The 17,798-nt window shown below is 53.1% G+C and overlaps 1 protein-coding gene across 2 annotated transcripts in view; it reads left to right on the top strand.

Annotated features, from left to right (window-relative positions):
* FBLN2 (fibulin 2) overlaps positions 1-17,798 on the top strand; it is a 104,302-nt gene that overhangs the window by 19,652 nt on the left and 66,852 nt on the right. For both annotated transcript variants that reach the window (XM_037167451.2, XM_037167452.2), the window contains exon 2: positions 12,241-13,602. In XM_037167451.2, coding sequence (XP_037023346.2) covers positions 12,300-13,602 — 1,303 coding nt within the window. In that variant the 5' untranslated portion in view covers positions 12,241-12,299. The remainder of the gene's footprint in view (positions 1-12,240; positions 13,603-17,798) is intronic.

Raw genomic sequence — 17,798 nt, 5'->3', positions numbered from 1 at the left:
CCTCTACCCTCCTTTGCCCATCCCATGCCCCAGTCCCACAGTCAAGTCCCCAAATATTGTCCCCATGTCCGCGGGTCCTTCATACAGGCTCTTTGACTAGTCCCTTCCCCTTCTTTCCACCATTGTCCCCTCTCCCCGCCTCTAGTCACTGTCAGTCTGTTCCGGTGTCCCTGCCTGTGGTTCTATTTTGTTCTTTATTTTGTTCATTAGATTGTTTTTTACTTACTCATTTTTTGTCATTCTAGTACATATGTCTCCATTTTCCGTTGCTTCCCTTGCTCTGCCCCTCCCCACCACGGTTGGTCCCCACCATGTTCGCGTCCATGGCTCATTTATATCATTGTTCTTTAGCTAGGCCCTTCCCCTTCTTTCCTCTCTTTCCGCCCCCCCTCCCTTCACCTCTTATAGGTGAGATCACCTTTTCTTCCGAGAATTTGTGACTATTTTGTACTTCCCTCCCTTCCTCCCCATTGCTTGTGTTAAAACCTTCTCTGCCCTTTGTTTCCTTCGTAGATTACTACAGTTGGCTTTTTTTCTTTGAAGAGTCTCTCTTATTATGAGAAATCACATACAAAAACTACAGAAGGGCATGCAGTTGAGCAGACCATCGAACGGCCAGTACCTGGTGCATGAGGCCTGCGCCACCCCACAGTGTCCTTCCCTCCCTCCGCGAGGTGCCCTCCACTGGTCTCTCATGTGACTGCTTGGCTTGGCTTTCTGTTCTGCCCACCTACATTTGCATTCCCTAAATAATGATGTTTAGGTTTAATTTGCTTTTGTACTTTATGTAACTGGGGTCTTCCTCGTACTTCTTGAAAGGTTCCTTACTGAGTTTCTAGTATCTGTGTGGTAGCCCCCGCCACGCTGCAGGAACAGCGCCCACTAAATGTACTGGATGTTCTGTGGAGTCCCTGGGGCACCGGGTATGGATGCCTGGCCTCTTTCCAGCCTCTCTCCTTTCTTGGTTTTCACATCCTTCACCTACTTTTCCTCCTTTTGCTACTTACCTTACTTCCTCCTGTCACCAGACTGGTTCTGTGCTGGAGGCTGGCCTGGCCCTGCCCTGCCGGTCTGGGTCTGGGACCTTTCTTGATTTGTGCAGGGAAGACTTCAAGAACAAGTAAGTCCGAGTGAGTCTGAGTGAGAGCAAAAGCAAGTTTTATTTACTGTATTTTTTGGACTATAAGATGCACGTCCCCCCGCACATCCCCCACCCCCCAAATTTGGGAAGAATAATGGTTGTTAATGCTGCTGTTGAGTTCTCTTCAAATTTACATTGGTGAAATATTATGTTACTAAATATTTTACCACATTTTTTTGCTTCAAAAAATGTTTTTCTATTTTCCTCTTAAAACCTAGGTGCATGTTATGGTCCAGAAAATAAGGTAGGTAGCAGAGAGAAGGCGGGACATGGCACCCTGTGAAGGAAGTGAAAGTGTGTGTTCGAATGGATGCAGGTGAACTCGCCAGTGAGTTGCTGTGTGGTCAGTTAGTTCTTGTGATTTCATGTTTCCAGTTTCTGAATTTTGTGGTACCAAATTCTGTCTCTGCCTCCCGGTTGGGAGGGGCCTTGTTCCTAACACGGTCTTTTCCGGAGGTATCTTGGTGTTCATCCCCCTTGGCCGTCCTTGTTCTTGTGGTGCTAGTTTTCATGGTAACAATGACATAAGCTTTGGATCTTTCTCTGACTGATTTTTCTTCCATTTTGGATGGCTCTGCTTTCGGCCAGTCCTCATCGTTGTTGACTTCTGTGACCACCACAAGGGTTTCCTGCCCTAAACTGCTACCCTTTGATCATGCTCACAGGTGGGGGCTCTGGGGAGACACCTGCTCCCACTTCCTCCTTCCGCTTGTAGGGATTTTTCCCTGACTTTCCTCTATCTTGCCTCACTCCCACTCTCCTTTGTTCCCTGCGTGCCTTTGCACGTGCCGTGACTGCTGCCTGGGATTCCATTCCCCGGGTCTTTGTGCGGCACCGCATCTTTCCAGGCCAGCCTCAGCCGAGGTGTTGCCTCCTAGTGAGACCTGCACTGACCACTCTTGCCAGAGGAGTGCCCCCTCCTTCTCTCTCACAATGCCAACATTATCTCATATATTTGTTCCTTGTCTCTTTGTTCCACCAGAACGCTGGGCACATGAGGGTAGGACCTTTGTCGGTCTTGTTTACTGCCACATCCCAAGTACCTATAATAGGGGCTGTCAGGTAGCAGGTGCCCGATTAATATCTACAAACTGAAGGTCTCTGGCCATATATATTCCCTTGGCCAGATAGACCTGGGTTCAAATCATTGCACCACCTTTTATTGGTGATGTAACCTGGGGAAGATCATTCACCCTGTCTGGGCCTGAGCGTCCTTATCTGTAGACTATGGTGGAATAAATTAAACATCCTGGAAAGTTGCAGTCCAGTGTCTGGCATCATGTCAGCACTGAGGAAGTGATTGTTATAAATATGAACTTAACAGTTAAAATTCCTACAATATTTTGTGCCAAAAACATGTTTATTTTTCCCAGTGAACTAGATGACTTCCTCTTATTAGACAAGGAGCACCGAGTTATCCTCTAATTTCCCTCTTGGTCCTGGTGACCAGGAAGCTTACTACTAAGGGGAGGTCTCAGAGCAGCTCGTACTTCCTGTCGGGTCTTCAGTGCAGTTTTTTCCTTTCCTGTCTCTGCTCTGATTAGTTGCTTTTGGCTCCACAGTACATGTGTTGTTATTGTTTTTTGTTATGGTATAATATATATTAACACAAAATTGACCAATTGAACTGTTTTTAACTGTCCAGTTCAGTGGCATTAAGTACATTCACAGTTTGTGGATCCGTCACCTCCATCCATCTCCAGAACTTTTTCATCTTGCAGACTTTTTTCTTGCAAAACTGAAACTCCATACCCATCACACACTACCTCCCCATTCCCCTCTCCCCAGCCCCCTGGCATCCCCCCTTCTACTTTCTGTCTCTATGAATCTGACTACTCTAGGGACCTAATATGAGTGGAATCACAGTATGTGTCCTGTTGTGTCTGGCTTATTTCACTGAGCATGATGTCCTCCTGGTTCATTCATTCATTCATGGTTAGCATGTGTCAGAATTCCTCTCCTTATTAAGGCTGAGAATTAATATTCCTTTGTATGGGTAGACCACATTTCGTCTGTCTACTCCTCTGTCCGTGGACACTGGGTTACTCTCACCTCTTGACTATTGTGAGTAATGCTACTAAAGGCATGAGTGTGCGGACACTGTTTTAGTAAATTACTTCCTTACCTCTCTGACACTGGGGTGAGCACGAGTAGTTTCTAGAACCAAGCTAGAAACTACTTACCAGCTTCTGCCCAGGGGTGTGTGTGTGTGTGTCTGTGTGTCTGTGTGACAGATGCTGCGGCCACTGCCTGTGCCCCGTCTGGTCCCCCCTCCCCAATTCCCCCTCCCCTGAAGAGGCACTCCTCCCCCAACTGCCCCAGGTTTGGGCTGCTAATAGCCCTTGTCCAGATGCTTACCTTGGGTCCACAGTAGTTGCCTGTGCAACCCCCCCTTCACCACCCCCATGCCTGGGAGATCATTTTCCCTTCTCCCTACCTTGGTTTGCGGTCACTGACTGACCGATGTCTCTGTGGGCGGGATGAGCCCTGGGACGCTGGTCACACTGCGGGACTCCCCATGGGATCAGGCTCACGCCAGGCTCCAGCTGAGGCCGCGTCTTTGCCCAGCTTTGTTCTTTCCTCCATCCTGCTCCCCTTTTTCCTTCTCCTAAGAGTTCTCCCCAGTAAACCACAAGCTCAGAAACCCAGCTCAGCCTCTGCTTTGGGGGTCCCAGGCTGAGACAGTGTGTAACTCCTGTATTCCCTCCTTCAGTTGTGTGTCTTGTATGGCGGGGGGTCTGCCACTGGATTCCTCTGTGACTGACATGCTGAGACCTACCTACCAGGCCACCTGGGTAGACACAGGCTCCTTGGAAAGGGGCAAAATTCTCAGTGTCCATCACTTAGAGAAGAGACAGGTCCTAACCCAGGAAACCTGGCCGTTCAGGTGACCTTGGGCAGGAGGGTGCTGGAACTTCCACGTCCTCCGGGCCTGTCTCCTTTGGGTGTGGACAAGAAGAGTCCAGGGCCCAGAAGGGACTGGGATTGAGGGGCAGCAGTGAGCCCAGTGTGGCCGTGGAGAGTGGATGTGGACTGCTCTGCTCTCAGGCCTGACCTTCTGATTTTCCCAGAGAAGTTGGGAATCCAGCTTTAGTGTAAAATGTTCTGATTTTAAATGTTAAAACAATAACATTGTCATGTTGTAATGTCAGCAGCTAATTTCAGAAGTGCAATATGGGTCGCCCCGAACACGGTCTGTGAATAGATGGTCCGGCTCTCTGGCTGGGCTCGGGGCAGGGCAGCTGTGCAGGGCAGGCTGCGGGGAGGAGCTGGGGTGCTGCCTTCGGAGGGGCCAGCGGGCAGGCCAGGTGGTCCTGATTACTCCCGTGTTTGGTATGTCAACAAGTGTCTTGTATGTTTATTTCCCTCCATCATCTCCAGCTGTTTGGAAGCCCAAGTGTTTTGATGTCTCAGTGTCTTGTTTAAAAAAGAGATTCCCTGCAAATATATAAAAAGTTTTCAACCATACCATCACCAACCTCATACTGTTCTTATCTAGGGTTGTGTGGTAAAAACACAGGATGCCAGTTAAATTGGAATTTCAGATCAATGATGAATAAGTATGTCCCAAGTATTGTACAAGACATACTTACACTACACAATTATGCAGTATTTATCTGAAGTTCCAGTGATTTTTTATTGGCTAGCTCTGGGAAGCCTATTCTTGTCAGTGTCCGAAGTATCTGAGAACTGGAAAAAGAAAGAATTTCTCTACCGTGTGATTCAAAGGCGTGTAAGGCCAGACCCCGCTTTAGGTAACTGTGGTACTGGTGGTGAATTTGTGTCCCCGGGGGTCGTCTGAGGAGCATCAGGGTGGCGTTGCAAGCCCAGAGTGTTTTCATCTGGGGCCTGCTCTGGATGGGTACAAGGTTAATTTTTCAAAGGGGGTGATGTTGCCTTACTGTAGGGATGTGTTTGCGTTTTATTTTTGGAGGGGGGCAGCAGTGAGGGGGGCAGAGAGAGGAGCTTGCAGTCAGGGCGAGCCAAGGGAGCCGGTGTCTGAGCAGCATGCTGGCGCACCCGACACAGACTTCCCTCCCTAACCCCGCCCACCTTCACATGTCCTGTGCTGTCGGGGGGCGTGGGAGAGTCAGTGCGTCCCCACTCAACCACCTCTCTGCAGGTGCTCCCTGGAAATAAGCCCTTACTGAGCGTGTTGTTCCCCCTCCACTGTCCTGTCTTGTCCACGGTTGAGTTATGGCCGAAGAACCTAACCCCAGGCTGCATTAGAAACTCCACTGTCTCCACCCACAGCAGGGTCTGATCAACGAAGACCAAACTGTGACAACTCAGACTATGACCTCAGCTTGCCCTTGCCTTAAGCCCACTCTGGGTCTTCAGCTTGGGAGTCAAAGACTCTCTGTACAGGGCTGGATGTGCCCCTAGACTCTATGTTGGTGGCTCCCCACCTTTCATTCCCACGTAAACACTGACTGTCCTTGTGGCTCTTCATGTGGAGAGTTGGCACACCAAAATAGAGAAGACCAGAAAGGACACCCAGACACCCGTCACCTGGATTTCACAGTTGTTAACATTTTCACATAGATTGCCCTTGGCTATTTTCATGCTGAAGTATGTTAGAGTGTATTATAGACATGATGATATTTAAAATACTCATCTTTTACAAATGCCATGTTTGCCAAGCATCACACCTCCCACAGTATCGGCTGTTCCTTGCCATCCTGTGATCCTCAGTCCATCCTTGGAGCCTCTCATTTGGCCCCAGCATCTCTCGCAGCTGAGTCCTCATGCTGGGTCTCATCAGGAATCCCACCTGCATTGGTGGTTGCATCCCAGGCCTGTTCTAATGTAGAGCAGCTTCTCTCCTTGCTTTCCTGTGCGCTGAGGAGGTGGGCCTTTGTCCTATAGAAGTGTCCTGCCTCTGGATTATCTGCTTTTAATCGCTGATTTAGATCCCAGTGGTTCAGGTTACACATCACTACATAACTAACGACCCTGACACTTGGAGGCTGAAACAGCAATAGTCATGTAATTTGCCCAGGAATTTAGGCAAGGCTAGGCCAGGCTCTTTTTTTTTTTTTTTTTAATCTCTACATGGCATCAGTTGGGGACTTGGGTATACCTGCCTCCTCACAGAGAAGGGCTCCTAAGTGGGCTTGTTGGGGGAAATTGATAGCTATTTTAAAATATAGCTCAGTGCGTAGGGAATGACTCGTTATTTTAGAAATATAGCACAGCAATTAGGGGACTGTTTTTACGGCCCAGGTGTTTAACAGCCCAGTGATTTGCCTTGTTTCTTCTAGCTTATAGACTACATACCAGAGATAATGAAACGCTCTGCTTTCTGCTTCTGTAGATTGTTTCCTGCTTTGGTCTGAAGGACAGGTCTCCCCCTGCTCTATTCCACCCCCCTCTATAAAAATAACTGCTTTCCCATTGTTCAAGGCCCAGAATTTGGAAACTGGCTCCTCTGGGTCCGAGCGTACTTCCACTGCGTACACCCAAAAGCGGCTGAGTTGTTTTCTGTAACAGGCTCATGCGCATGCCCAGGGCAGTGACCAAAAGGAGCGGACCAGCATATGGTCTCTCTGGCAGTCTGGCCCCTACATCGTCCCAAGTGGCTCAGTGATTTTAGAGACCTAGGTAGGTCTCTAAAGGAGACTGCCAGGCCTTTCGGAGGAGCTTGGAGGAGCTTGGCGTGCCTTCTGCAAGTCTTTTGTGGGAGCAATCCCAGTGCTGAGTCTCATTAGTTAGGTGTGGTTTCAGTTCCACCCCTCAGCCAATTGCAGCAAAGCAACAGATGAAGTCTCTGGATTGGCTGGATGTGTCCCTTCCCCGCCTCAGCTGTATGCAGGAACAACATCCACCCCTCCCAGACTGCTGGGGTTTCTGACAGGGGTACAGTATGGGATTTCTCAGCTGGACCTCAGGAGCTAAGGGTTGGGTTAGCTACTCTCCTTAAATAATAACACACTATCATCTTCATCTCTGCCAGGTACTGCTCTTATACTGCTTCTATACTGCTCCTATTTTATCCGTCAGTTTATTCTACTATCTCTGCTCCAAAGCCATTCCTTTCCCTGCTACAGGGAGATATGCAATTCTGGTCTGTGTGGATCTGTTTAATTGCCTGTTTTGCAAGTGGTATTTTTTTTTTACCTTGGGTGTGTACATTTTTAATTAACATGAGTGGTGTTGTAACCAGACAAAATGGAGGTTTGGCTGCCTGCATCCACAAAAACTAAAATTGTGAGCCAGGTGCTGGTGCAAAAGGAAAGGTTTTATTCAGGTGCCCCACAGCCTGGGGCAGTGGCGGGCTGCTGTCTCAGAGACCAGCTCAGTCTTCCTGCTCAAGCCTGCAGTTCTTATAGGGATAGGGAGGGAAAGCTTTTTTCCTATCCAATTCCAATTACCTTTCTAGCTTTTGGCATGCTCAGGGCCCTCTCTGTTCACCTTTCTAGCTTTCCACACGTGCTTGGGCCCTATCCAGTGACGTAAGGTAAGAACCTGTCTCTGCTGCCATCTTGGCCAACAGGCCGAGACTCCCTTGGTGCTCTGACTGTTTCACGCTAACAGTGTTGGACTCACTATCTTGTTCTGGTTCTTACCTTTTCCATTTAGTGTTCTATTTTTAAGGTCCATTCTTGTTGCTTTGTGTACACTGAATCAGTCATTGGCCTTGAGTCCTGTGAGGTCCACATGGGGCTGTGACTGTCAGAGTCCCAGCAGGAAGGAAACCGGAGTCCCTCATGGGTGTCAACCAATGGCCCAGTTTGGGCATTGAACTCCTTGGGCAATGCCCAGGAGTCCCCAGTTTGGGATGCGGTGAAGAAGGAGCATTATTCAGTGCCAACAGTTCGGTTGTGATACCACATGACTGCGGCTGTGAAAACAACTCCATAGTGTTACAGCCCGGTTAGGAGACGGCAGGGCTGTGGAACACCATGCTGTAAAGAAGCCCTGGGCCAAGGCCGCTATTTGGCGAGGCAGCCCAGAAAATTCGTTCTCCAGTCTTTGGTGGAAAGGGAAAGTGTTTTCCCAAGCTGGAAGGGAGCTGCCTTATATAGGCAGAAGTCCCTGCCCTGGTTCTTGAATGGAGTGTCCTCATGCAAATGAGGACTCCAAATACTCACGGTTTGAATGGTATAGTTTGGTAAAGATGCTGATGGGGATGTTGCTGTGCAGCTCTAATTGGATGAGGAAAGCCTCAGTCCTACTGGTTGAAATAGGATTCCAGGAACTCCTTTGTAAGGGCTGGCACAGATGGAAGAAGCACCGTGCAGGCAGGCAGTTTAGTGCAGGCTTCTCTCTAACATGTGGTTTGTGTGAGAGGCCCCAGTATAGAAATAGCCGTTCGGCTGGATTTTGAACCCAGGCCCACCAGGAGCCCTTCTTGGTAGAAGGGCTTCTTTCTCAGGACACTGGGCTTAGGGACGTAGTTAATGAAAAGACCTGGAACAGGTGTGAGCAGGGTTGGGGCATCTACAGAGGGTTGGCCAGCTCTTGGAGTAGCAGTGGTGGGTGGATGGGGAGCCCTTAGCACCTTGGGCCTGCAGGGGTCAGGGAGAGGCAGGTCTTATAACCCAGCAGGGTCACCCAGCAGGAGCTATGGCCACGGGGGAGCGGAGACAGCCACCACCAAACCTCTGCCCAGGTGGTGAAGTGAGTGGGGGTGGGAAATGAGCACCCCAACCTCTCTCCCATCCTCTGATCTCTCCTCTTAGAGGCTGCTGTTGGAGGGTGTGGGAGCCTGGATACACATTCTGAGGAGGTCAGTTCCTCAGTGGAGAGCAGGGTGGAGAAGGGCAGGATCTAGGGACAGGTACCAGCATGGTGACCTACCCCTGCCTTATCGCCTCCTAGAAACAGAGAGATCCCCAGTGACCCCTGTGGGTGTGCGGACCTGGTGCAGGTGTCTTTAGGTATCTCACAGGGCGTGAGAACTGCCATCATACACTGCTCATGTGGGTGATTTGCATGTATTTTTCTTTCCAGAGTGTTCTATCCCGTGATCATTAGGTCAGCTGGCATGATAATCATCATCTTAAATTATAATCATGTTATCATTAATGTAAATGTATTATCCAGCTTTTTAGTTGATGGGTACAGGGCAGAGCCTATGGGAGATTTTCTTTTATTCTCCCTGGTCCTGGTGGGTTCTTGCCTTGGGAGTGTGCCTCCCCCCTCCCCTTGCCTCCCACTGCCCACCACATACACACCCATGGGCCCATGAACCATCCAGAGCAGCTGTAGAGATATACCAGGGCCTCACGAGGCTAACTCTTCTCCAGGTGAGCCTCCTCTAGGGGCCTGGCCCTTCCCCTCTGGGCCACCTCCTCCAGATACATCCCAGCTGGCCCCATCCCCCTCATGGATGGCACACAACCTTCGTACAGTACTGGGGGCTCTGAGCAGCATGCAGCATTGATGCGGACCCAGGCCTGTGGGAACCGCCACATTGTGGATGAGAAATGAGAAGTGTGTACGGACTACTGAGTCCCGTGGAGGAAAGGGACAATTCGGCCACTCTTTCAAAGGGAAAGTGCCCTGACCCTTCCCTTGACAGGCTTTTATTGGAATAAAGCTCATCAATCATTGTTAGGCAGAAATGATTAAACAATAAATAACATTCGAAGAACTCTGAGGGCTTATTCTAAGTCATGGTCAGATAGTTAAAGGACCGTAAAGCTTTAGGGAACAAACTCACTTCCTGCTTGGTCCCTTATTATTTAAATTCAGGGTATTAGCAAAGCAGGTTTCACAGGATTTTATGCATTCTTTCTTAGGACTGATTGCCCTGGGGAACCTGCCCTTTCCAGCACAGGGCCGCACCCACCTCCAGCATTGTTTCAGGTTTCAGGCTTGTCAGGCAGGGGAAGTAAGGCAGCTGAGAGATTAGGAGACTTCTTGCAGACAGAATGAGGACTCAAGCTATGTCAAAGCTGAGGGGCAAGGGTCCATCACCCCCTTTTTCTATAGCCCCTCAAGTTTTTCCCTGAGGGCCCCTCATGACCGTGCCTGTCTTAAGTCATCTGTTCCTTGAGGAATCTTACCCATCATTGGCTAACCAGTCAAGCATTGGGGGCCAGGCAGGGTGAAGTAAAAAAGAGCAGAGGCAGCGCCCCTGGCAGGGAGATAAGCTTTGTCTCCTTAGTGGCGTATGGTCGGAAGGTCGCTCACTCAACTTTAGCCATGGGGGAGTTACAGCTTCTGAAACCAGGCAGGGCGGTTCCCAACACAGCATTCCAGATCTCCACTCTCCCAGCTGGAGGGCACAGGGGGAATGATCATGGGGTTCCCAGTTCAGAGGTGAGCCTGGGCTCAAACATACCCAGCCGCATGTGAATGAGTGGAGAGGTCCTGTAGGCTTCATGGGGAACTAAGAGTCCCATGCCCTGTGTGACATCTTAGGGTAGCCAGGGCTCAGTGGTGTTCGAGAGGAGTTGGAAACCTGAATTTTCATGTGCACACTTCCAATTAGTAAATATAAGTAACTAATTTAAAACTAAAAACCCACCATGTGAGACAGACAAATGCAGTCATGGGCTAGAAAGTGCCTGTGGACATCTGGCCATGACCGAAGGTGTGGTAGAACCTCTTCACAGTATACAGATGCAAAGCTGAGACTCAGAGAGGGCAAGAGCCTCACTTAGGTTTGCACAGCAAGTGAGGAAAACACAAATCCAGGGCCTAATGTTCTTTATCATTCCTCTGGGGTGGAGGTGATGGGTGAACCGAAGATGTGGAATCTACCTGTGAGTGAGCAGAATGTGGTGCTTGGGGGGTGGGGTCCAAGGGCCAGGCCACTGTGGGGGTGGAGGGGGTGCGTAGAACTAGGGGGCTGACTTGTGGTGGGCTGTGGGGATGGGTGCAGCGGGCCTGGTTGGAAACAGACACAGGTTCTCTGGGAGGAGTCTGCCAACCTCTGGTAGCAGTATTTCCCTCTTAGGCTGTGTTGTTTTGTGAGTGTGTTATGAATGGAAAGGCAGGTGGAGGTTGGCAGAAGGGTTTAGGTCTTAGTTTGCTTCTTAAACGACACTGTTGAACACTGACTAGAGGGCCTCTGTGCCCCTGCCCCCTGTCTTCATGTGGAGGGTGATTGATTTTGTCACTGGGGGTTGCAGGCCCCGTCTCTCCCAGTGCCTGATTCCTAATCAGACTGGCCTTGTGGAGCCCTCCACCCTCCTGAAGTAGCTTCTCAGAGGGATGTGCGTGTTGCCTCTTGGAGTCCACTGACTCCCCCAGCCCCCTGGCCCAGGTACAGACTCCTGTCCCCGGAGACATTCTTGCCATCATCACTTGGGTGATTCTGGAAGTGGTGGTAACCTTTGCTGGGGCAGCTGAGGAGGTTGGTAGGAGTGTCCCCTGTGGCTAAACTTGCAGAGCAAGGGGGTCTCTTTGAGGTTGTTCCTGAGCCCTGGGGTCTGCTTGGGGCTGTGGCAGGGGGCTGTCTGTCTGTGCCAAGGCCTGGAGGGGAGCCCGTTGCTGCCCAGCTTTCACCTGACCGTGTCCTTTGGTCGACAGTCACAGGTCGCAGGGCAGATGGCTGGGGATTGAGCGAGGTTTGGGGGGAGGGAGATTGTCTGGGTGGTTGTGTGTTCATGCGTGTGGGGGACCGTGTGTGGAAGACTGCCCCGGTGTCCCGAGGCTGTAGGTGAGACGGCGCGTATGACGGTGTGTGTGACTGAGGATGGGGGTGGCCTGTGAGCAACCATGGGTGCCTGTCGCGGAGGGTGTGGGAGACCAGAGTGCCCTAGACTGCTGGACATGTGCCCTGGTGAGTGAGTGAGTGCAGGTGAGTCTGTGAGTGTGTGTGTGACTGGGCAGGAGGGTCCGACTCATAGGCCGTGTGTCAGCTGGGGCCATGTTGTACCCTGGACAGTAGACCTGCTGTGCCTGAGCGACTGTGGAAGCCTCTGTCTGTGACTGTTTCACACATGTGGCAAAGCCTCTGTGCATCCAAACACGTGACCAGGAGTGTGTGTATGGGGACATGGGAGTGAGTGCACATGTGTGAGTGAAGGAGGCTGAGGCTGTGTCCAGCTGCTGCACCTGCCGGTGTGTGTGCCTGGTGGGTGCAGTGTTTTCACGTGAGGGCCCTGCACGGTGCTGACAGGTATCCTTTCCAATTCCCCCAGGGCCTCGCAGGAGAGGGAACCTTTTGGCTCGAGGTGGCATCTGGGCTTGCTGTGGAACCATGGTGCTGCTCTGGGAGCCTGGAGGAGCCTGGCTGGCCCGGACCCTGGCCCTGGCCCTGGCCCTGGGTGCAGGCACAGGGGCGGCAGCCCCACAGCAGGACTGCACAGGTGTCGAGTGCCCGCCGCTGGAGAACTGCATCGAGGAGGCCCTGGAACCCGGCGCCTGCTGCGCCACGTGTGTGCAGCAGGGCTGCGCCTGTGAGGGCTACCAGTACTATGACTGTCTGCAGGGTGGCTTTGTGCGGGGCCGCGTGCCCGCCGGCCAGTCCTACTTTGTGGACTTTGGCAGCACCGAGTGTTCCTGCCCACCAGGTGGTGGCAAGATCAGCTGCCAGTTCATGCTGTGTCCTGAGCTCCCACCCAACTGCATTGAGGCCGTGGTGGTAGCTGACAGCTGTCCCCAGTGTGGCCAGGTGGGCTGCATCCACACTGGCCTCAAGTACGCCGCTGGCCACACGGTCCACCTGCCACCGTGCCGGGCCTGCCACTGTCCTGACACTGGTGGTGAGCTCATCTGCTACCAGGTCCCCAGTTGTCATGGAGACGTCGAGGCCATGCCCACTACTGCCACCGGGAACTTCTCAGAGACTGAGGACAGCGACTCTGAGCGACACTATGAAGACCCCTACAGCTATGACCAGGAGGTACCTATAGCAGAAGCGGCAGCAGCTTCGGAGGGCAAGCTTCAGGCAGGCACAGGGGGCCCGGCCACTCCGGGAGGTGGAAGGCAGCCTCTGTCTGCCATCCAGGCCACCCCCTGGCTGGCCGCCCTCTCTAGGCCAACAGCAGCCGCAGCCCTGGGTCCACCAGCTCCTGTGCAGGCCAAAGCCAGGAGAGTGACAGAGGACAGCCAAAGGGAAGGGGAAGAAGAGAGGGAAATAATAGCTGTCAGGGAGCAGCTGGCAGCAGGTGGCCTCAGGGGGCTTGATGGATCTCCCAGCACAGGCCCAGCCAGGCCCAGTCTCTCTGTCCAAGAGGAGAGGACAGATGCTGAAGTAGGGCCCAAAGAGAACCTCATCCCAGATGCCCAGGCCACCTCTCAAAGCCCTGGACAGGAGGGAGACAGCCCTGTGCTGGGGTCAAGTACGGCCAGTGTCCTCCAGTCTCAGGCCACGTCGAGTTCTCCTGGAGACCCAACGAAGCCCAGCAACCATACCATGCTGACCACACTTCCCCACGAGGCCGCCCAGGTCCTATCCATCCAGGAAGTGCCCGAGCAGCCACCGGTTCTGTCCCGTCTTCATCCAGAGGAGGACGCTGACCCCAACTCTGTCCATTCTGTCCCCAGAGGTGACCTTGAAGGTAAGCCCCTTTCTTAATTCCTTCAGGGGCACTCAGTCCAGGGAAGGGCGGCCTCGGGCCCCATCATTGCCCAAGGTCTCTACACGGCTGCCTGAGGCAGGGGGAGCTGGGTCTGTGGGACCTCACTCTTTAGGGAAGGAGCCTCTTAGATAATAGTTTTCTCTCTGGCTTAGCTCCAGGGGATGGAGTGGGTGGGTGGGGGTGAGTGAGGTCCCTGTTGCGGTCATTGCCAGGCTACATTCATGGAGGGCATGGCTGTGGTCCAGGCATCCCTCATCAGTGTAGGGAGTCACTGAAGAGGGTTCCTGCTTAGGCGCAGGTGGGGCCTGGCGGGGTCCAGCCCCTGGCGGGGCCCAGCAGGAAGTGGGGAGTTTCACAGACCTAGGGCAGCTGCCTTCTCACATCCTTCCTGATGGTGGCCACAGGTGTGGCTGTGATCTTGGTCTCTGAGGTGACAGCCAAAGGGACGCAGTCTCTCATGGGGGCTCTTTTTGAGAGTCCAGGACCAGGTTTGCCACCTCTTCTAGTCAGTCTCGTTAACACACAAGTCATTCTCACCCCCCTGCTCTGCACCCTGCCATGGCTCCCACCTGCTCAATGTAGAAGCCAGAGTCCTCTCGGGGGTACCAGCTCTGCACAGCCTGCCTCTGTGACTTTTGGGCCTCCTGTTTATCACCCTTGTCTAGTCTATTTGGGCTGCTGTAACAAAAAATACCGTAGATGGGTGGCTTAAATGGCAAGCACTATTTGTCACAGTTCTGGGGGCTGGGAATGCAGTGTGAAGGTTGGGCGTCTGCTGCGGGCCCACTTCCTGGTTTGCAGGTGGCCAGCTTCTTGCCGTGCCCTCCCGGGGCAGAGCAGGTGAGGGCACCCCTCTCCTGAGATAACATTACAGAAGGAGCAAACTCTTTGGTATTTCTTCTTAACTCCATCCTGAGGGTTCCACCCTCATCACCTAATCCCCTCCCGAAAGCTTCATTTCCAAATACCATCCCACTGGGGATTAGGGTTGTAACACACTCTACTTTGGGGTCGGGGAGAAACATCCAGTTCGTAACAGCCCTCGCTCATCCCCACTCTGCTCAGCCCCACTGGCCTCCTTTCTAGGCACCTTGGCAGCCTGGGGCCTTTACATTCGCCACTTCCTCCTCTTCTTCCAGGTGTCCGTGTGGCTCGCTCCTTTCGTTTGTTCGGCTCTCTGTTCAAGGTCACCTCCCCAGAGAGGCTTTCCCGGCACCAAGCTGAACAACACTCCTTCCTCTTCCTGTGCTCTGTGCTCTATCTCCCCTAGTGGGATGTGAGTGCCATGAGCAGAGGGACCACATTGGTCATCCTTTCTGTGGTGCCCAGAGCCCGCAGCAGGGTGCTCCACACAGTGGGTACCCTGTAGATATTGGGGGGATGAATGAGGGGATCAGTAGAGGCTCTGCGGCCATTCCTGTCAGTTATCCCTCCTCACCCGCAGTTGCCCCGCCGCCCATGAACCCTGTAGCATCATCGGCACGTGAGCTCACATGGTTTCCAGCTAGCATAGGTAGCGCCTCCTTTAGGAAGCCTTCCTGGAATTTTCATGTCTTCTCTGACCCTCCCCGCAAGTTCCATTTTCTTTCTGTCTTCCCTCTGAGGCTGTTCTGTCTAGAGATCTCTCCCCACAGCTGGGAGTCTGTGTCTTGTTCAGTCCTCTGTCATTCACTCTGCAAACCTTCATAGGGTATAAATAATGAGTGGGTCTTGGTGGGCCCTTGGTGGATAGGAGTGGCTGTGAGGGAGGGATCCCTGCGAGGTAGCTGGGAAGGCTTTTTGGTGGCAGGGGCAGCGGGACTCTGGGATTTCTGCAGGACTCCCATCGACCCACCCTGCTGCCCACAGCTGTGTGCCCTTGGTTAAGTCTCTTAGCTGGCCTGGGCTCCATTTTCCCAGCTATCAAGCGCTCCAGGCCTTGATGGGCATCACCTGTGTGCAAAGCCAGCACACATGCAGTGAGGGGGGAAACTGCTCCTGATGACCTGTGGGCCAGATGGTCTGCAAGCCCAGACACCTCTGTATCCAGCCTGCTTGCCAGGGCTGGGGCACAGAATTCACAGAGCACCTGTTGGGTGCCGGGCCCTGTTTCTGTGACTTGATCCTCCCCACAAGCCTGAGAGGTAAGTTTCTTCTCATTTTAAGGTCAGAGAGGTGTGTCTAGTGGCTCTAGGTCACAGAATGGGAGGTGGTGCGCTGGGACCGGGGCGTTGTGCTCCAGGGTCTGCTTCCCACCAAACCCAGGGCCCGTGGGAAGTGAAGTGTGCGTAGGACGGGGTGGGGGCTGTAATGAAGTGCACATGTGCCCAGAGAGGGCTGGAGGCCTGGCTCCAGAGCGTGGCACATGCAGTATGTTTGGGCTGCAGCCCCTCCCCCAGCCCCACCCCTGCCGCCAGAGGCCTCCCTGTGGTTCCGGGCCTTTTGGAATCCTGGAGAATTGCTTTGTTCTCGGGATCCCTGGTTTTTGTTTTTCTTTTCCGCCCTGGGCTTTCTCACTGGGTTTTGGAGCGTGGCCTTTGATGAGGGCTTTGAGGGAGAGTTGTCTGTGATTGAGTGCCCCTGTTCTCATCTGAAGGCCGTTCTGGCAGAAGGCCCCGCACATGCGAGGCCCGCTGATGAGAATTATCAGGACGTGCAGCTTTGGGCGGTGCCGGGGAAGGGGAGGTCTGGGAGGTTGGTGTGGGGCTGGGGGAAGGGTGGAGTGGGTGGTTTTAAATGGGAACCAGGGGCTTGGTCCTGGCCAGATGTATAAGGGCTGGCCCGCCGTCCACCACCCCCGCATATCTTTTGTCGTCCTGCTCACTCAGTGTCCATCCGTCACTTGGAAACTTAGGCAAATGGCTTACCTTTTTTTTTGTGCCACAGTTTCTTCACCTATAAGCAGCAGAGAAGTTCCTGCTTCATGGGACTGTTCTGAGGACTGAATGAGCCAATTCGTGTCCGGTGCTTGGCAGGGAACTTAGTACTTGCTGAGTAGTTACAGTATTAGCCGTTATAACTCACAGACTGAAGGATGGATTTCTTCGGCCTGCTCACTTCAACAAGTGTTTAGGGAGTACCTGTCTGTGTCAGGGGCTGTGCCAGGAAGAAGGTAGGCACAGCCTCTCTCCTTTCGGGGTTTCGTGGGGGAGCAGGGCATTCAATGTATGAGAACACAGATTTATCAGTGGTCATAGCTGAGTGCATGCAACACGGGGGGCTGTCGGGGGCCTGTTGAGGGGCTGGGTCAGGTGCCCAACTGAGCGTCTTGGGAAAAGTGTGGCACCTGGATGCTATTGTAGGGAAGGGGCTGGGGGATCCCCAGTGATGCAAGGGCCCTCTCTGAGCAGACGCTGGGGATGTGGCTCTGCCCTGCTTGCCTGTGGGCCGGCTGAGAGGTGGGCCACGGGGCCAGATAGGACCCCCAGCCATGTTGCCATGGCAGTCCTGGGCCTGGAGAAGGAGGTTTCTAGCCACTGCCCCAGGCCTGGCTAGGGCAGGGGGTGGGGAGGGAGGGGTTCCTGTCTTTGAGCCGGGACCCTGTCAGGGATCCAGCCTGCCTCTGAGCACGTCCAGATGTGGCCTAATGGAAGCCACATGCCTGGCTCTGGGGTCCAGGCAGAGGGGTCTGATGCCTGTTGTCATTCAGGGGGCTTTGTGAGGGGGTTTCTACTGCTGGGCCGGCACAGTGGAGGGGTTGGCCAGCATCCCATCCCCAAACCCTGCTGCCCTCCTAGGCCACAGGGAGGGAACCCTGGGGTAGGACGGCCATCAGAAAGTCAGAGGTCTCCTGAGCAGCAGGAGGCAGTCCCTCTCCTGGAAAAGGCCCCAACACAACCTCTGAGGCCCCAGGAATGTGGCAGGAAAGAGGCCCCCTCTCAGGGCCTCACTCAGAGTCTGCAGGGCAGGGGTCTCTGAGTGCTTTGACAATCAGGTCAGCAGAGAAGCTATGTAAATTCAAATAACTATATATTAATTGCAGACATCATACAGTGCTTTTGCCTATCAGGCCCCATTGTAAGCCTCTGATTATTCACCCCTGGAATCCTGGTAGCCACTGCCACAGTTTGCAGAGGGCATTCAGGCCACTTCCCCAGATGCTCGTGTGGGGGCCCAGACATCCCTCTCATGGCTTCACATCTTCATCTCTGACAGTCATTTTTGAGGGCCAGTGTGTACACAGGCTGTGACAGGTG

The sequence above is a fragment of the Artibeus jamaicensis genome, unplaced genomic scaffold, assembly GCF_021234435.1.
Source record: "Artibeus jamaicensis isolate MK-2021 breed Jamaican fruit bat unplaced genomic scaffold, CSHL_Jam_final contig_793, whole genome shotgun sequence".
Taxonomy (NCBI): Eukaryota; Metazoa; Chordata; class Mammalia; order Chiroptera; family Phyllostomidae; genus Artibeus; species Artibeus jamaicensis.
Note: the sequence above shows the minus strand (reverse complement) of the source record. Positions and strands in the feature narration are given on the sequence as shown.